This window comes from Natator depressus, chromosome 13 (genome assembly GCF_965152275.1).
Source record: "Natator depressus isolate rNatDep1 chromosome 13, rNatDep2.hap1, whole genome shotgun sequence".
Classification (NCBI taxonomy): Eukaryota; Metazoa; Chordata; order Testudines; family Cheloniidae; genus Natator; species Natator depressus.
Genome location: NC_134246.1, coordinates 41234217 through 41254786, shown reverse-complemented (window position 1 = coordinate 41254786; position 20570 = coordinate 41234217). Strand labels below are relative to the sequence as shown.

At 47.4% G+C, this 20570-nt stretch overlaps 1 protein-coding gene and 1 pseudogene across 1 annotated transcript; one reads left to right on the top strand and one right to left on the bottom strand.

Moving 5' to 3' along the window:
* The first annotated feature begins 4115 nt into the window (after positions 1 to 4115).
* Positions 4116 to 5042, top strand: LOC141997568 (olfactory receptor 10D3-like; annotated as a pseudogene).
* Positions 5043 to 13275: 8233 nt separating this feature from the next.
* On the bottom strand, positions 13276 to 14214 carry LOC141997194 (olfactory receptor 10G6-like). The gene has a single exon (XM_074969454.1). The coding sequence runs from the start codon at positions 14212 to 14214 to the stop codon at positions 13276 to 13278; it is 939 nt and encodes a 312-aa protein (XP_074825555.1).
* Positions 14215 to 20570: the final 6356 nt, after the last annotated feature.

The window sequence follows — 20570 nt, the reverse complement described above, 5'->3', positions numbered from 1 at the left end:
AGCCCTGCCCTTCCTCACTCTTTGCTAGAGATAGGTCTCCCAGGCGCTCTCCTGTCCCCAGGAGAATGGGGATCAAGAGGAGTGACCAGCCTCCAGCCCAGCCAGCCTGGGCTCTCTGCTCACTGCGAGCTGGGCTCCACAGAGTCCAGTGGCTCCTAGTTGCACCAGGCAGCTCTGCAGCCCCGATTCTGTGGGGGAAACTGGGAATTCTACAAAATTCTGCATTGTGCAGTGGTGCAGAATTCCCCCAGGAGTAAACATGGCAGCACTAGAAACAGCCCTGACTCTGAGGGAAGAGTAACTGAGTTACCTGCACCACTCCCTGCACCGCAGCGCCCCCCTTTGCACTGCTGGGATTCATCCTGAATTTTCTCTGTGGTTTCTTTGCATTGGTCCAGGGAATCAATTTCCAAAGAGCCACAAACCCAGACTGTGGTGACTGAGATAAGAGAACCTGGAATGGAAGATCAGGGCACAAATTGCAGACACTGATTTTAAAATCCGCAATAGACTCTGCTGGACAGTGGGAAAGCTCCATTTACCTCCAAACCATGGGCACTGCGTGACCGTAGAGGGAGAAGCAGAGAGAGCAGGTGGCTATAATATTTATAACTGAGAACTGTGTCAGTTCATCACACCTACATCTAAAAAGCGCATGGGAATTATTTGCAAACCATTATCTTGCAGCTAAGACAAAGGACTGAAACACAGGAGATCTGGGTTCAAGTATAGGCTTTGTAGATGACTCTCTGTTTGACCTTTAGTAACTCACTAAATCGCATTGTGCCTCAGTTTCCCCACCTGTTGTATATATGGATAATTAAATCCTTTGTCACTCTCAGCTATTAAATATGTCTCACATTCGGGCTGGGGCTGTGTCTCTGTATCTGTGCTGGGTGTTGAACATGACACTTATAGTGACAATAGAAATTAAAATAGTCAAATGCAGGTCCGGCTCCGGGGTACGTGGCAATGACACGCGGAACTCAGCTGATGCAAAACAAGAGTAAATTCTGAGCCTGGTACCCAGCGCAGTGAGACAGCCCAGCCTGGGGATTCATTAGAAACGTCAACATTTTAATTAATCCCAGTGGCCATTGCAGCCCGTGGGATGCTCTGACTGGGCTGGGGATAACGCTTCTACAGAGATTAATTATAACATCTGCTTCTGCCCCTTCATTCTGGCTCCCAAGTAAGATGCCCACCAGAGGTGGAGCAGGAAGTGATAGTGATTAAAGGAATCACAAGTGGCCTTATTAAAACTGCCGTGCTGGGCTACAGCAAATGGATGGATGAGATCATTGCTGGAAAAACCCCTAATCCAGCCCTGTTTCTCTCACATCCCTCTCTGTGTGGTGTCTATGGAGTTGTTCACACTATAGAGCTTCCCAGTGATGTAGCTAACCCCTTAGTGTAGATGCACAGTAGAGGTGCAAGACGAGGCTTGTGTCTATTCCACTTACCTGGCTCGTGAAGGAGCAGCTTTGATTCAGTTAAATCAGCTGTAATCCTCTAAAGGCCCTTTGTCCTGAACCGACTGTGCAAAGGGGAGGGTAAGAGAACACGCCAGAGGCCCAGAAAGACACAGAGCAACTTTCATCCCGATGACAAGAGGAGGGTTTTATGGCTAACGCTCAGACTGGAACAGATTCCCAGCTCTTCCACACACTCTCTTTGTGACCTTACACAACTCAACCAGATTGAGAATTTCCCAAACCTGTAGGAATTAAGTGTTCAGTGCCCACTGAACTTTGGCTAAACTGGACAGTCTCTACGTAAAAGAATAAATGGACACAAATCAGACGTCAAGAATTATAACATTCAAAAACCAGACGGAGAACACTTCAATCTCTATGGTCACTCGATTACAGACCTAAAAGTGGCAATTCTTCAACAAAAAAACTTCAAAAACAGACTCCAACGAGAGACTGCCGAATTGGAATTAATTTGCAAACTGGATACAATTAACTTAGGCTTGAATAGAGACTGGGAGTGGTTGAGTCATTACACAAAGTAAAACTATTTCCCCATGTTTATTTCTCCCCCACCCCGCACTGTTCCTCAGACGTTCTTATCAACTGCTGGAAATGGCCCATCTTGATTATCACTACAAAAGGTTCTCCCCCCCTCCCCCCAGCTCTCCTGCTGGTAAATGCTCACCTTAAGTGATCACTCTTGTTACAGTGTGTATGGTAACACCCATTGTTTCATGTTCTCTATGTATATAAAATCCCCCTACTGTATTTTCCACTGAATGCATCCAATGAAGTGAGCTGTAGCTCACCAAAGCTTATGCTCAAATAAATTTGTTAGTCTCTAAGGTGCCACAAGTCCTCCTTTTCTTTTTGCGGATACAGACTAACAAAGCTGCTACTCTGAAACCTGTAATTTTGTCAGCATGGCTCCTTCGACAATCAAACCCTGAAATTCTCTGTGCCTCAGTTCTCCCTTGTAGAATGGGGCTGGTAATTCTTACTGTGTTTGGTTTATTTAGATGGCAAACTCTGAATGGCTGGGTCTGTCTGACTCTGTGTGGGAGTGGCACCCAGAACAACAGTGCCAGGATCTTCTTGGAGTTGGTGGGGGCTGCTGTACTGTGAAAAGTGAGGTGGAGTCGTGCACAGGATGTGTGCTGCCCTCTGTCTGTACAGCAGTGAATTTCACCCTCAAGCATAACCACACAAGGGCACGAATACATCCCTGTGCACAGAGACACAGAGAAGGGGGCAGGGGAACAGCAGGGGATACAAACCAAAGACAAAGCTCTGTTGGCTTCAGAGGCTTCCAGCTGAACCTCTGGCCCAGGTTACTCTTATTTCACACCACTGGGGGGAATTCTCTGCCTTGTGTCACATGGCAGGAGAGCTTAGACAAGCATGAACGTCCCCTCCCCCCTCACAATGTCTGGGTTAGATTCTCAGCTGGTAGAAATCTACACAGCTCCCTTCAGTCCAATGGAGTTACTCATGATTTACACCAGGGTGTGTGGCTGAGAGGGGAAACAGCCCCAGGGAATCCAGTGGAGTTCCCCAGAAGCCATAGCCCTTGGGGAAGGGATAGCTCAGTGGTTTGAGCATTGGTCTGCTAAACCCAGGTTTGTGAGTTCAATCCTTGAGGGGGCCATTTAGGGATCTGAGGCAAAAATTGGGGATTGGTCTTGCTTTGAGCAGGGGGTTGGACTAGATGACCTCCCCAGCCAAATGCAAATAAACGCTTTGTTATTGTCCTTCAAATCTCACCTTAAAAATCCATCTGGCATGTTATCCACAGAGCCCAGCCTGCTGATCACAACCAAGCAGAGACAAGCTGTGGCCAGGGTGGGTGCTGAGAACCATTGAAGCAAACTGTGAACTCTGGATATGATGGTAACCACATAAAGCCAGGCGGTGTGGCAGCCCTCCCAGCCCCAGCACCTCTGGCTGTGGCTATTCCCCTTCTCCTTCTTTCCTTTTCCTTCTCTCTGTATTCCCAGTGAACTCCCCACCCCCAACAATTCACATCATTAACACAGCTGGGGCATTTCTTCTCCACATTCATTTGTTTGTATGTTCCGTCCTCTTCCTCTTCCTTAACACAAACGTGTAGCAGCCCGTGTGTTTATAAGAACAAAACCCTACCAAAACAAAGTGCTCCACTGCACACACGGACATCCCTCTGTGGAGAGGGTGAGAGAGGGAGAGAACAAACCGCACATGGGAAATGTTAGCCACAAAAGAAAGGCTCTAAGGTACTGTGGGGATAAGGGTGGGGAAAGGGCCTAGGCAGAACAGAATTGAAGAAATTGGAATAGGACAGAAGAGAAGAGAAGAGAAGAGAAGAGAAGAGAAGAAACTGGAATAGAATAGAATAGATATCCCCTTTGTCTGTTTGTGTCTGGACTGTAAGAACGTCAAGGCAGACATTTTCTCTTTCCATGTTCAGCGCCAGCACAGTGAGACCCTGACCCCAAGTGGCATTACAATGATAGAAATATACGCCACTCCTAATGACAGTGAGTCACGTGGGCTGTGGAAGGAAGGGTGAGCATTGCAGCTCTAGGATGACAGGTCTTTTGGTTTCAGTAACTCACTGGCATTATTTCTCTCCCCTACCCCAGGAATGAGTCCTCTGTGGGGTGGGTCAACCACACTGTGGTGACTCATTTCATCCTCTTAGGGATCCCCAGCACCGACAGCCTCCAGACCATCCTCTTCGTCACCTTCTTAGCCTTCTACCTCTGCACCCTGCTGGGCAATCTGCTCATCTTCTCAGCCATCCTCGCCGATGCCTGCCTGCACACCCCCATGTATTTCTTCCTCTGCAATCTCTCTATTGTGGACCTTGGATTCTCTTCCATCAGCACCCCTAAATTGCTGGCCAACCTCTAGGCGAAGAGTACAACCATCTCGCTGGGCGGGTGCATGTCCCAGGTCTTCTTCTACCACTTCCTGGGCAGCACCGAGTGCCTGCTCTTCACCGTCATGGCCTACGACTGGTAAGCGGCCATCTGCCACCCCCTGCGCTACCTGCTCATCATGAACCGGAGGGTGTGCGCCCTCCTGGCCACCGGCACCTGGATCACCAGCTCCTTCCACGCCACCATCCTCACCAGCCTGACCTTCACGCTGCCCTACTGCGGGTCCAATGTGGTGGACTATTTCTTCTGCAACATCGTCCTGGTGATCAAGCTGGCCTGTGCGGACACGTACGTCATCGAGACTGTGAGCTTCACCAGTATTGGGGTGGTGCCCATGACCTACTTCCTCCTCATCCTCGCGTCCTATGTCAGGATCGTCTATTCCATCCTGAAGATAAACTCGGCCGAAGGGAGGCGCAAAGCAGCCTCCACTTGCGCCTCGCATCTGGTGGTGGTGACGCTGTTCTTCAGGCCCTGCGCCCTGGTCTACACTCGGCTGCAGCTGAGCACAGTGCTGGTGACCCCTATGCAACTCTTTGGCTATGTGGTCACGCCCATGCTGAAGCCGGCCATCTACACGCTGAGGAACTAGGGGGTGAAAGCAGCTCTGAGACAACTGAGAGGGGGTCAAACGCCTGCACGCTGATGTGCGGCAGCTGCAGGAGTAGCATGTGGGTCTGCTTGGAAATACATCGACAAATACGTTTCCATGGCTGGTCCGTGGCTTTTGTGAACCTCTGTCTCTCCCCATCCCCACGCAGCCCCATCAGTCTGGATCTCTACAAATCATAAAAATGCTCCTAAAAATACCTAGCTGTCTTTGACATTCAGTATGGGTGATATTTTCAAAGCTGCCTAAGGGATAGGCACAATAAGTCTGCACTAAAATTAATAGGAATTTGATATCCAAATCTTGTAGCTGACTTTGAAAATCTCAGCCTTATTACACAGATCTGCGGAAGGAAGTGCAGCATCTTCTAAACATGTAAAAGGGAAGGAAAAAAATTCCCTTCATCTTCTGGCATGAACCCCAGCTCACCAGGCACCTAGGTAGTTGCCTAAAGCTCCTGGGTGAACAGTTAGACTTTTCAACATACCCTGAAGATCAACGGATTTGTGATGAAATTTGCAAAAACCACCTAAGTGATTTGGGGACTTAACTCCCATTTTCAAAAGTGATGGAGGTATTTAGGAGTCTAATTCTGACTGAATGGCAGTGGGATTTAGGCATCTGCAGACCAGATTTTTTAAGGTGTTTAGCTACTTACTTTCAATGGGAGTTAAGTACCTGACCTATTTAGAAGCTTTATGTACCTAGTGGGATTTACTAAACCTCTTTGTAAAGCTAGACAGTAGGCCAGATTTTTAAAGATCTTTAGGCACCAAGTAGGATTTTCAGAAGCATTTTCAAAAGATTTTCTCATTGAAATCAATGAGAGTTAGCTATCTAGAGCCAGGTGTGACAGTTACAGCAATTTGCTGGATAAACCTTATTGAATTAAGTTTAATCCCTTTGGGGGTCCGTTGTATTAAAAATACAATTGTGTATGTGTTATTGTGGATTGAACGTAACTTTTCTTGGAGACTGACTAATGTAATCTTGGGGAAATGTTAGGAACTTCTAAGAACTGTTTTGGACAGTATGTGTGAAGGGGGCCAGGACATACTTGGGAGGTCTTTCAAAGCTATGTCCCAGGGAGCAAAACCGATTTTCTACTGATTACCTGGTCCTGGAAACCCCAGATCAACCCCCCCATCCTGCATAAAGCATGGACTAAACTTGTTGTGATGGAGCTAGTTCTGAGCTGAGGCTGTACTAATCATCTGACAGAGTCCATGGTGGAGCTGGGGTGATCTCTGCTAAGTTTATTACTATGCACGTAGGAGCTTTTATTAACATAAGAACATAAGAATGGCCATACTGTGTCAGACCAAAGGTCCATCAAGCCCAGTATCCTGTCCTCTGACAGTGGCCAATGGCAGATGCCCCAAAGGGAATCATAGAATCATAGAATATCAGGGTTGGAAGGGACCTCAGGAGGTCATCTAGTCCAACCCCCTGCTCAAAGCAGGACCAACACCAACTAAATCATCCCAGCCAGGGCTTTGTCAAGCCTGACCTTAAAAACTTCTAAGGAAGGAGATTCCACCACCTGCCTAGGTAACGCATTCCAGTGTTTCACCACCCTCCTAGTGAAAAAGTTTTTCCTAATATCCAACCTAAATCTCCCCCACTGCAACTTGAGACCATTACTCCTTGTTCTGTCATCTGCTACCACTGAGAACAGTCTAGAGCCATCCTCTTTGGAACCCCCTTTCAGGTAGTTGAAAGCAGCTATCAAATCCCCCCTCATTCTTCTCTTCCACAGACTAAACATCCCTAGTTCCCTCAGCCTCTCCTCATAACTCATGTGTTCCAGTCCCTTAATCATTTTTGTTGCCCTCTGCTGGACTCTTTCCAATTTTTCCACATCCTTCTTGTAGTGTGGGGCCCAAAACTGGACACAGTACTCCAGATAAGGCCTCACCAGTGTCGAATAGAGGGGAACGATCACGTCCCTCGATCTGCTGGCAATGCCCCTACTTATACATCCCAAAATGCCATTGGCCTTCTTGGCAACAAGGGGACACTGTTGACTCATATCCGGCTTCTCGTCCACTATAACCCCTAGGCCCTTTTCTGCCGAACTGCTGCCGAGCCATTCGGTCCCTAGTCTGGAGCGATGCATGGGATTCTTCCATCCTAAGTGCACTTGTCCTTGTTGAACCTCCTCAGATTTCTTTTGGCCCAATCCTCCAATTTGTCTAGGTCCCTCTGTATCCTATCCCTACCCTCCAGCATATCTACCTCTCCTCCCAGTTTAGTGTCATCTGCAAACTTGCTGTGGGTGCAATCCACACCATCCTCCAGATCATTTATGAAGATATTGAACAAAACCGGCCCCAGGAGCGACCCTTGGGGCACTCCACTTGATACCGGCTGCCAACTAGACATGGAGCCATTGATCACTACCCGTTGAGCCCGACAATCTAGCCAACTTTCTATCCACCTTATAGTCCATTAATCCAGCCCATACTTCTTTAACTTGCTGGCAAGTATACTGTGGGAGACCGTGTCAAAAACTTTGCTAAAGTCAAGGAACAACACGTCCACTGCTTTCCCTTCATCCACAGAGCCAGTTATCTCATCATAGAAGGCAATTAGATTAGTCAAGCATGACTTGCCCTTGGTGAATCCATGCTGACTGTTCCTGATCACTTTCCTCTCCTCTAAGTGCTTCAGAATTGATTCCTTGAGGACCTGCTCCATGATTTTTCCAGGGACTGAGGTGAGGCTGACTGGCCTGTAGTTCCCAGGATCCTCCTTCTTCCCTTTTTTAAAGATGGGCACTACATTAGCCTTTTTCCAGTTGTCCGGGACCTCCCCCGATCGCCATGAGTTTTCAAAGATAATGGCCAATGGCTCTGCAATCACATCCGCCAACTCCTTTAGCACTCTCGGATGCAGCGCATCCGGCCCCATGGACTTGTGCACGTCCAGCTTTTTTAAATAGTCCCAAACCACTTCTTTCTCCACAGAGGGCTGGTCACCTCCTCCCCATGCTGTGCTGCCCAGTGCAGCAGTCTGGGAGCTGACCTTGTTCATGAAGACAGGCAAAAAAAGCATTGAGTACATTAGCTTTTTCCACATCCTCTGTCACTAGGTTGCCTCCCTCATTCAGTAAGGGGCCCACACTTTCCTTGACTTTCTTCTTATTGCTAACATACCTGAAGAAACCCTTCTTGTTACTCTTAACATCTCTTGCTAGCTGCAACTCCAGGTGTGATTTGGCCTTCCTGATTTCACTCCTGCAAGCCCGAGCAATATTTTTATACTCATCCCTGGTCATTTGTCCAATCTTCCACTTCTTGTAAGTTTCTTTTTTGTGTTTAAGATCAGCAAGGATTTCACTGTTAAGCCAAGCTGGTTGCCTGCCATATTTACTATTCTTTTTACACATAGGGATGGTTTGTCCCTGTAACCTCAATAAGGATTCTTTAAAATACAGCCAGCTCTCCTGGACTCCTTTCCCCCTCATGTTATTCTCCCAGGGGATCTTGCCCATCAGTTCCCTGAGGGAGTCAAAGTCTCCTTTTCTGAAGTCCAGGGTCCGTATTCTGCTGCTTTCTTTTCTTCCTTGTGAACAAACAGGTATTCATCAAGTGATCCATGCCCTGTCACCCAATCCCAGCTTCTGGCAAACAGAGGCTAGGGACACCATTCCTGCCCTCCTGGCTACTCGCCACTGTGGACCTATCTTCCATGAATTTATCTAGCTCTCTTTTGAACCCTGTTATAGTACTGGCCTTCACAACACCCTCTGGCAAGGAGTTCCAGAGGTTAACAGTGCGTTGCGTGAAAAAATACTTTCTTGTGTTTGTTTTAAACCTGCTATCTGTTAATTTCATTTGATGGCCCCTTGTTCTTGTATTATGAGAAGGAGTAAATAACACTTCCTTATTTACTTTCTCTATACCACTTATGATTTTATAGATCTCTATCATATCCCCCTTAGTCGCCTCTTTTCCAAGCTGAAAAGTCCCAGTCTTATTAATCTCTCCTCATACGGAAGCCGTTCTATACCCCTAATAATTTTTGTTGCCCTTTTCTGAACTTTTTCCAATTCCAATAGATCTTTTTTGAGATGGGGCGACCACATCTGAATGCAGTATTCAAGATGTGGGTGTACCATGGATTTATATAGAGGCAATACGATATTTTCTGTCTTATTATCTATCCCTTTCTTGATGATTCCCAACATTCTGTTTGCTTTTTAAACTGCCGCTGCACATTGAGTGGATGATTTCCGAGAACTATCTGCAATGACTCCAAGAACTCTTTCTTGAGTGGTAACAGCTAATTTAGACCCCATCATTGTATATGTATAGTTAGGATTATCTTTTCCAATGTGTATTACTTTGCATTTATCAACATTAAATTTCATCTGCCATTTTGTTGCCCAGTCACCCAGTTTGGTGAGATCCTTTTGTAACTCTTCGCAGTCTGCCTGGGACTTAACTATCTTGAGTAGTTTTGTATCACCTGCAAATTTTGCCACCTCACTGTTTACCCCTTTTTCCAGATTGTTTATGAATATGTTAAATAAGACTGGGCCCAGTACAGACCCCTGGGGGACACCACTATTTACCTCTCTCTATTCTGAGAACTGATCATTTATTCCTACCCTTTGTTTCCTATCTTTTAACCAGTTACCAATCCATGAGAGAATCTTCCCTCTTATCCCATGACTGCTTATTTTGCTTAAGAGCATATTTTTTAATGTTTTTTCTTTATTGTTTTTACCTTAAAAATAAAATACGCTTACTTACGAAGAACTGTGTGAACTTAAAACTGAGCCAATTACACTGTGCACCACCCCTGGGGGTGGGGGAGGCAGGGAAGCAAAGTCGGGCTGCTTAGGTTGGCTGGCTTTTGAGGGAATAATGCAGTGAAAGGAACTGCTCAGCCTGGAAAGGCCCCCATTGAGGAGGGAGGGAGATGTGGGTCTCCACCCAATAGCTAGGGAGCTGGCAGCCTGAGAGAGATGCTCCTGCTGGACCACTAAGGGGAAATACAGGTGCAGTTGCTCTGAACTGTGACTAAAGGCTGGGCCTAAACACCAAGGTCCATTTGAAAATCCCACTACGTGCCTATCTGCATCTTTAGGTGGTGATATACCTTTGGAAATCTGGCCATTTCTGATTGAATTTCAGTGAGAACTGGGCTCCTGAATGGCTTTTGAAAATGGGACTTACTCTCCTAAGTTAATTAGGAGGTTTTGAAAATTTTACTCACTACATAGATAAAGCTAGAAAGATAAAAAAGGAAGAAAAAATGCTAATAGATTTAACCGAGGTGAGAATGGCTACACTCATCACACACAATGTATTTTGGATTTGTGGTGCTTATGTATTGTGTCTTCTGCGCCTGTTGCCTTGAATTTTGAGTAACATGCAATATGCATAGAACCGAAATCTGGGAATAAAAGGGGAATTTTTTTCTTGTTTCCTGCCCCCAACAGTTGTGTCATTGGAACTGGTCATTAAGTTTTCTGTGCTTTTTCTAGTTGTTCAAATTAAAAATAAATCTGGAAACCAGTGTCTGGAGAGGGCTGGGCCCATTTATGAGACTGACAAAGAACAAGTGAAATTTTAGAGAACAGGAAAAATAGCTGGACTTTAAGGCTGGAATTTCCAAAGGAAGTTAAAAGTCTATGTCAGTTAGACACCTAGCTCCTGTGAAGTGCTTTTGAAATTCCCAACCTAAAGCAAAAGTGTGAGATGAAGTTCACCTGGGTGTGCAGCGGGTCAGCTCACCGGTTCTATACCAACTTCCGTCCTAAACCATTTTAGACTTGCACGATTAGCCTGACAAACTCATCAGCACATGTTATTATTGAGGCCAAGAGCTTAGTAGATTTCAAACAAGGATCAGAGATTGATCCGGATAATCAGAACGTCTTGAGTTATATAAAAGCCAGTCATCATCATCATCATTAAGGACGAATAGTAAATTTTCCTTTGAAACTTTTCTTTGGTGGAAAACTGGGTTTTCAGTGGACCTGCGTGTTAGGATATAGATATTCAGACCTGTCTGTAAAGGCCTATACTCTAAGAATTTAGGTGTATTCTTATCACTTAGCTAGTTCTAGAGGTATAAAAGAAAGAATCAAAATCACTGTCTGCCGGTGTCTTACTGTGACAGTCTGAGGCCCTGGTCTTAGGCTAAGGCCTCTGGCTAAGCAGCAGAGGCAGCCATAAGCTGGGAAGCGAATGGTCAGATCCTCACATCCCAAACTAGTCACATTGAAATAAGGTGCTATTGGGCTGCTAGGATACAATCCTCTCCTGATAACGCCTATCGCCTCCAGAGAAAGGGAAGTGCCTAGAAGATGTAAAAGGAAACTTAGTTTGATAACATCCTGTCTGGCAAGAACTCACTTATCAATAGCTGGGATGTGAAATCCTCATTTCTGTGTTTGTTCTATCACTGTAGTCCCCATTTCCCTATTGTTTGTCTGTATAATCTCTGTTTGGTTCTGGGATTGTTTCTGTCTCCTGTGTAATTACTTTTGCTGGGTGTAAACTAATTAAGGTGGTGGGATATAATTGGTTACATAATCATGTTACAATATGTTAGGATTGGTTAATAAAATTTCAGGGAAATGATTGGTTAAGGTATAGCTAAGCAGAACTCAAGTTTTACTATGTAGTCTGCAGTCAATCAGGCAGTAAGTGGGGAGAATGGGAACAGGGAATGGGGGTGGGGAAATTGGAATCATGTTTTGCTAAGGGGACGAATGGGAACAGGGACACAGGTGTAAGGCTCTGTGGTGTCAGAGCTGGGAAGGGGGACACTAAGGAAGGAAACTGGAATCATGCTTGCTGGAAGTTCACCCCAATAAACATTGAATTGTTTGCACCTTTGGACTTCGGGTATTGTTGCTCTCTGTGCATGCCAGAAGGACCAGGGAAGTGAGCGGGTGAAGGAATAAACCCCCTAACACTGCACAGGGGTAAACATCACCCACTAGACGGGAATGTGAACCTCTACTACTGAAAAAGTGCTATTGCTTACATCAACCCACAGTGAACTGGGCACCAAGGAAAGTAATACTGCTGGGCCAGAACGGTTTAGGAATCTCACTACATACAGCTATGGCCTCATGACCTAGTGGTCTGGCTCCATTCTGGCAGGCACTGTGTGTGCAGTGTCAGTCCTTGTCCTAAAGAGTTTATAATCTAAACAGCCTTAAGGAAGTGGCCCTAGCCCCATTTTACAGATGGGAAACCAAGGCATGCATGGAGCAAGTGACACAGGCTGTCTGAAGTCCCACTCCAGTGCCTTCACCACAGACCCGTCCCTCTTTGGGAATTGTTGGGGGTTATTTTTCGTAGCACTGATGTGCCTATGGGCCCCCTTGTGCTATGTGTTGCACAGAGAGAGACTGCGTGGGCCCTGAGGACAGGACATTCTAATCTGAGATAAGACACAACAAGTGTATGTGGCATACTGGGGATGGGGATGGGGTTTACAAAAATAAGACCATGTGGTGACAGACGTCATTTTATTTTAAGAGTGGAAGAGCTTTGACAGGAATGTGTGGAACAATGTTCTGATGCTGTTTGGCCATTCCTGTGTCCCTAAAACAAGTCAAACACCTCGGATTCTGCCCCAGGACCCCTTATTAGATGAGCCTGAGATTCTGTTGTTTTCCCTTCTCCTTCTTGGATTAGTATGTCAGAGCCACACTCATGGACCAGGACCCCAGTGTGCCAGGTGATGTACAAACACAGAACAGCAACACAGCTCCTAACCCCAAGCTGCCCATCCCATCACCTCCCATTGTCAGAAGCAGACCCCATGCAGTGGTTAGAAAGCCTATTTCTCTGGCTCCCATGACTGAACCCCTCCTCATACTCCTCCCAGTCAGTAATGACTTTAGCCTCACAACCCTGGGTGTCGTGCAGTAGGGAAATGACCTGCATGGGGAAACTGATGCCAAGGGACTTGCCCAAGGTCATACAGGGAGTCTGCGGCAGAGCTGGAAATAGAACCCAGGAGTCCTGACTCCCAGACCACCCTGCTCTTACCATGAGACATGACTCCCTTCCAAGAAACAGAAATGCAACCCAAGAGTCCCTAGTGCCAATCTGGGCATCTCTAGCCATGAGAGCATTGGAACAAATTCCAATAGATCCCAGGAGCCTGGAGTTCAATTGTTTAGACCCCACTCCCCTCCCAGAGCCAGGGACAGAACCTAGGAGTCCTGATGCTCATCTCCAAGTCCCTCTCTCCCTGTCCAGTTCTCAGGCAGCTCCTGCTGGCCGCAGGATAATCATGGCTCAGGCCCTGGCAGTTTTCTGCCCCCCAGTCTCATGAGGGCAGCTTTCATCTCCTTGTTCCTCAGTGTGTAGATGAGGGGGTTGAGGAGCGGGGTTACTGTGGTGTAGAATACAGCCACCACCCTGTCCATGGGGTGCTGGGAACCTGGCCTCAGGTAGATGAAGACCACGGGCACATAGTAGGTCACCACCACGGTGATATGTGCTGCACAGGTGGAGAAGGCCCGACGTCTACCCTCATTGGAGCGGATCCTCAGGATGGCCGAGATGATGTAGATGTAGGAAGTCAGGATCAGCAGGAAGCAGGTCATGGCCACGAATCCCACGTCGATGAATGTCACCAGCTCATTGAGTGCCGTGTCCCCACAGGCCAGCTTCAGCACAGCTGGGATATCGCAACAGATGTAGCCTACCTGCGTGCCCCGGCCATAGCGCAGGCGGAAGGTGAGTGCAGTCTCTATGAACGAGTGCAGGGAGCCCCCTAGCCAGGTCCCTGCTGCCAGGCACAGGCAGGCTCTGCGATTCATAATGACGCTGTAGTACAGTGGCTTGCAGATGGCCAGGAAGCGGTCGTAGGCCATGACCGTGTAGAGGAAGCACTCGGTGCAGCCAAGGAAGTGGAAGAAGAAGAGCTGGGCCATGCAGCCATGGAAGGAAATGGCCCCGCCGCCTGGCAGGAAGCCAGCCACCACCTTGGGCACCACCACCGAGGAGACCGTCATGTCCAGGAAGGACAAGTGGCAGAGGAACCAGTACATGGGCTTGTGCAGCCGGCGCTCCCAGGCCACCGCCAGCAGGATGAGCAGGTTCCCGCATAGCGTCAATAGGTAGATGAGGAGGAAGAAGAGGAACAAAGGCACCCGCAGCTCTGGGGGGTATGGGATCCCCACCAGGATGAAATGGGTGAGCTGGGATCTGTTCCCACACTCCATTCACTCTGTTTGTGTCCCTGTGAGTGAACCTGCAGTGTTTATAATGAACAAAAAGTGAAATGGGTGATTTCTGCATGGGCTTTCAGAATAACACTCATGTACAGGGCTCAGAATCAAACCCAGGTGTCCTGGCTCCGCACCTTCCTGCTCCAACCCACTGAACCCCACTCCCTGTCCAGATCTGGAGATAGAACCCAGAAGTCCTGACTCCCAGCCTGCTCTGTTCTAACCTACTAGACCTCACTCCTCTCGTGGAGCTGGGGATAGAAGCCCAGAGCAAAATACAGACAAATTCAAATGGGAAACAAAGCATGCATGGTTAGCCACGAGGGTGATTAACCCTTGGAACAAGCTCTCAGGGGAAGTGGCAGATTCTCTGTCTCTCGCTGTCTTCAAGACAAGAGCACTTGCCTTTTTGGAAGCGTGCCAGCCTCTGTGGAGGAGGGCCTTTAGTCAGGCAGGAGTTGCTGGGCTTGGTGCAGGGGTAACTGGGTGAAATTCTATAGCCTTTGGTACCCAGGATCATCCTGGCCTCTTCCAGTCTTAAAATCTCCCTCTGTATGACTGTGTACAGCTGTGTACGGTACCTGGCTGTGCGCTCAGTGGGATGCTGCAGCCAGCGCTCTGCACCACTCTCACTGCTGCACTCTCGGCTCTCCCTTTACCTCGTTAAATCCCTCCAACCAGACACTTCACACAGGAGCTGGGGTCGATTCGAACATGAAGCCAGCCTCAAACTGGCCGGGGCTCAGGGTCATCGTCCCTACAGAGGATTATGCCAGAGCTGCCCACTGCAGACTCCTTGCATCTGCCTCCTAAGTAATTGGTACCAGCCACGGCGGGAGACCAGGCTGGAGGGGACCTGGCACTGATCTGATCAGGCAGTTTCTCTGTTTCTAGCAATCGTTTCTCTGCTCTGTTTAGTTTCTCCTTCAGCTCTGACTTGTCCTTTCTCTCTGCAGTTTCTTATAACCTTCTCTCTGCTCCTCCTTGTTCTCTCCTCTCTTCTCCCCTTGTGTATTTCTCTCCTTCGGGATCACTCATGGCTGGGCCAATATTAAACTGTTGACGTTCGCAGTATTTATAAGTACATATAATGATGCCCTCCGATCACTACTGGGAAACTCCAGTGGGCATTATTAGAAGTGTTGTTTGGGCACAGTGAAGAAGACCCGTGTATTTCATTAGTGAGGAGAGTCTGTGGGCCTGGCTAGGCTGGACTGCAGAACGCACCTCGTGCTGATGATGATGGTTACACCAAAGGTCCTGCCTTTGCTTAATTTAATGCAATAATTCTTATAGAAAACTGCTCTCACTGATATTCCACACACACAACCCTCTGAGCCAGGCCTGAGCCCAGGGTTCAGCAAGGGGATGCTGCTTTGCACAGAGTGGAGTGAGTGTCTCTTCCCTTGGTGTGAGTGCTGATCCCAATGTCCCAGCAAAGTTCTAGGGGCGCTGTGCTGCAGGGAAAGGGGTGGGGCCCTGTTTTCTCTGGTTATGTCTGAACAGGGATCAAAAACTTGCAGCTGGCTTGGGTCAGCTGACTTGGGCTTGCAGGGCTCTGGGGCTAAAAAAACCAACAACACAAAAAAATTCGCTCAGTAGATTTCTCAACTTGGCTCCAGTCTGAGCATGTACACAGCGATATTTACCCCGGCAGCCTGAATCAGCTGACCCAGGCCAGCCACCGGTCTTTTATCCCAGTGTAGACACACCCTCTGAGTCAGTTTTGGACCCAATGTACCAGCATGGCAGCTGGGGGCACGATGCTGTAGGGGGTGCTGTCTCCTGAGAGTCAGCATGAGCCCAGGTGAGAACCCAGTGCTTGGGGTCACCATCATGGTCATTGGAGAGCTCATGGCACATTTTGATCAAAGTAGATGTTTTAACCTTCATTTCCTGTCTACACTCTCACTTGGACAGTTAATTACACTCTAGTTATAGAGGCAGCTCTAATGTAAAGCAGCCGTATCCCCAGCTGGCACGACTCGCCAAAGCATCAGGGGCGTTAATATCCTCATGTCTTTTACACCGAGCACATTCACTTTGACACTTGGCTGCATGTCTATCGGACTACACAATGGTGGGTTTGCTTTCAAAGCAGGGCTAGGTGGGCTAGATTTTCCATCCCAGGAGAATTTCTGGCATTTTGAAATTTTTCAGAACGGAAAAAGCAAAATCTCCAAAGTGTTTCTTAAAAAATCTAAAAAAAAGTTCACTTTGGGTAAATAAATGTTTCGTATTAATCATTTTAAAGTGTTTTAGTCAATACTGACCTTTCCCCTTTTTTAACAATTCTAAACAAGGCATTGTTTTGACTCAACCCCCCGCCCCAACTTTTTGAGCTGACAACATTGAAACAGGGTGTTTCTACAATCTTGAAGATTTTTATTTGAGTCAGGTGTTTCAGTGAGCCCAACACTGTTTCAGGAGCAGTTCTGGTTTTGCAAAATAGACATTATCCAACCAAAAATCCACAAACAAAAAACAAACAAAGAAAACCCCACACCAAACACCAGAAAATGCCCCACCAGCTGTACGCCAAAGGTTTGTTTTCCTGGCATCTGGCTGATCTAAGTGGAGTGTTAGGGGAAGAGTGAGAAGACTCTGAAGAATACAATTTCTACCTGAGTGCTTGCATTGCCCTGGGTCCCTCTATGGCCCCTCACTTACACCAGTGAATCTCTCCTCCTTCGTGTCAGAGAGGGAAGGGTTAGCCCATTTCACAGGCTGAGGGCCACAGAGGTTGTCAGGAATTTTCATAGGGGCCCAACAGACTTAGTTGCCTCCTTTGACCTTTCCAGCATAGGTGACTCACGCAGTGTCTGGGCAGATCTCGAACCCAAATCTCTTGAGTTGCAGGTGACCTCTGTTTTGCCTCTGTTTTCACTAACAAGGTCAGCTCCCAGACTGCTGCGCTGGGCATCACAGAATGGGGAAGAGATGGCCAGCCCTCTGTGGAGATAGAGGTGGTTAGGGACTATTTAGAAAAGCTGGACGTGCACAAGTCCATGGGGCCGGACGAGTTACATCCGAGAGTGCTGAAGGAATTGGCGGCTGTGATTGCAGAGCCCTTGGCCATTATCTTTGAAAACTCGTGGCGAACGGGGGAAGTCCCGGATGACTGGAAAAAGGCTAATGTAGTGCCAATCTTTAAAAAAGGGAAGAAGGAGGATCCTGGGAACTACAGGCCGGTCAGCCTCACCTCAGTCCCTGGAAAAATCATGGAGCAGGTCCTCAAAGAATCAATCCTGAAGCACTTACATGAGAGGAAAGTGATCAGGAACAGTCAGCATGGATTCACCAAGGGAAGGTCATGCCTGACTAATCTAATCGCCTTTTATGATGAGATTACTGGTTCTGTGGATGAAGGGAAAGCAGTGGATGTATTGTTTCTTGACTTTAGCAAAGCTTTTGACACGGTCTCCCCCAGTATTCTTGTCAGCAAGTTAAAGAAGTATGGGCTGGATGAATGCACTATAAGGTGGGTAGAAAGCTGGCTAGATTGTCGGGCTCAACGGGTAGTGATAAATGGCTCCATGTCTAGTTGGCAGCCGGTGTCAAGTGGAGTGCCCCAGGGGTCGGTCCTGGGGCCGGTTTTGTTCAATATCTTCATAAATGATCTGGAGGATGGTGTGGATTGCACTCTCAGCAAATTTGCAGATGATACTAAACTGGGAGGAGTGGTAGATACGCTGGAGGGGAGGGATAGGATACAGAAGGACCTAGACAAATTGGAGGATTGGGCCAAAAGAAATCTGATGAGGTTCAATAAGGATAAGTGCAGGGTCCTGCACTTAGGATGGAAGAATCCAATGCACCGCTACAGACTAGGGACCGAATGGCTAGGCAGCAGTTCTGCGGAAAAGGACCTAGGGGTGACAGTGGACGAGAAGCTGGATATGAGTCAACAGTGTGCCCTTGTTGCCAAGAAGGCCAATGGCATTTTGGGATGTATAAGTAGGGGCATAGCCAGCAGATCGAGGGATGTGATCGTTCCCCTCTATTCGACACTGGTGAGGCCTCATCTGGAGTACTGTGTCCAGTTTTGGGCCCCACACTACAAGAAGGATGTGGATAAATTGGAGAGAGTCCAGCGAAGGGCAACAAAAATGATTAGGGGTCTAGAGCACATGACTTATGAGGAGAGGCTGAGGGAGCTGGGATTGTTTAGTCTCCAGAAGAGAAGAATGAGGGGGGATTTGATAGCTGCTTTCAACTACCTGAAAGGGGGTTCCAAAGAGGATGGCTCTAGACTGTTCTCAATGGTAGCAGATGACAGAACGAGGAGTAATGGTCTCAAGTTGCAATGGGGGAGGTTTAGATTGGATATTAGGAAAAACTTTTTCACTAAGAGGGTGGTGAAACACTGGAATGCGTTACCTAGGGAGGTGGTAGAATCTCCTTCCTTAGAGGTTTTTAAGGTCAGGCTTGACAAAGCCCTGGCTGGGATGATTTAACTGGGAATTGGTCCTGCTTCGAGCAGGGGGTTGGACTAGATGACCTTCTGGGGTCCCTTCCAACCCTGATATTCTATGATTCTATGACCCACTGTGATGGGTTGGATCACAGAAACCCCCTTGGGGTTGCCAACTGATGTGCCAAGACTACTTCTGCCCCGCTTTCCCTGCCAGCTTGACACTCCAGCACCCTGTCTTGCTGAGCCAGACACGCCAGTCTGTTCCAACACAGACCCAGGGTCCGAACCACGGGCCCCAAAGCTGCAGAATTAACCGAAAGCAACTTAAGAAGTGTTCCTGTCTTTAATACTCAGATGCCGAACTCCCAACGGGGTCCAAACCCGAAATAAATCTGTTTTACCCTGTATAAAGCTTATACAGGGTAAACTCATAAATTGTTTGCCCTCTGTAACACTGATAGAGAGATATGCATAGCTGTTTGTCCCCCCAGGTATTAATACATAATCTGGGTTAATTAATAAGTAAAAAGTGATTTTATTAAATACAGAAAGTAGGATTTAAGTGGTTCCAAGTAGTAACAGACAGAACAAAGTGAATTACCAAGCAAAATAAAATAAAACATGCACGTCTAAGGCTAGTACAGCTGATTGAATACAGATAAAATAAAGCTGAATACAGATAAAATCTCACCCTCAGAGATGTTTCAATAAGTTTTTTTCACAGACTGGACACCTTCCTAGTGTGGGCCCAATCCTTTCCCCGGTACAGCCCTTGTTCCAGCTCAGGTGGTAGCTAGCGGATTCCTCATGATGGCTGCCTCTTTTGTTCTGTTCCACCCCCTTATATGGCTTTGGCAGAAGGCGGGAATCTTTTGTCTCTCTGGGTCCCCCCTCAAATGGAAAAGCACAAGGTTTAAGATGTCAAGTATCAGGGGGTAGCCGTGTTAGTCTGTATCCACAATACAACAAGGAGTCTGGTGGCACCTTAAAGACTAACACATTTAAGATGGATTTCAGTACCAGGTGATATGGTCACATTTCCTGTGAGACTCCAAGCCTACATTCCTCCTGGCCTGACTCACAGGAAGGCCTGCCTGGGAACAGAGCCATCCACAGTCAATTGTCCTTGTTGATGGGAGCCATCAAGATTCCCAACCACCATTAATGGCCCACACTTTGCATAATTACAATAGGCCCTCAGAGTTATATTTCATATTTATAGTTTCAGTTACAAGAGTGACACCTTTATACAAACAGGATGACCACACTCAGTAGATTATAAGCTTTGTAATGATGCCTTACAAGAAACCTTTTGCATGAAGCATATTCCAGTTACATTATATTCACACTCATTAGCATATTTTCATAAAATCATATGGAGTGCAGCGTCACAAGGATCCATGTACCTCTTCCACTCGACCAGGGAGCTTGAACCCCCCTGCAATTTACTGTGACTATCTCCAAGGGTCTGAGTTTAATCCAGCACCTGTGGTTTGCTCCTTCTGAGGGACAAGGACAAGAATGACCAGTGACCAGTCAGATTTCACACAGTCCGTTAAGTTTAGAATTACAGAGAGAACATACAACAACAATAATTAAAAAAACACAGCTGACGCCTGCTAAGCTTACCAGGTGCCACGCATCTCCCACCCTGGCAGACCGCAGTCCTTCAGACACTAGCTAGAATCCAGGAGTCCTGAATCCCCCAAGTCCAAGTCCCGCTCTCCTCTCCAGTTCTTAGGCAGCTCCTGCTGAAGGCAGGGTAATCACTACTCAGGGCACAGCTAGTCTCCTGCTCCCCAGTCTTATCAGGGCTTCTTTAATCTCCTTGTTTCTCAGCATGTAGATGAGGGGGTTGAGGAGTGGGGTCACCATGGTGTAGAATACAGCCACCACCCTGTCCAGTGGATCATGGCATCCCGGCCTCAGGTAG

What these genes read in the sequence shown, in the direction of transcription:
- LOC141997194 (XM_074969454.1), bottom strand. Translation starts at nt 14,214, where the DNA reads ATGGAGTGTGGGAACAGATCCCAGCTCACCCATTTCATCCTGGTGGGG.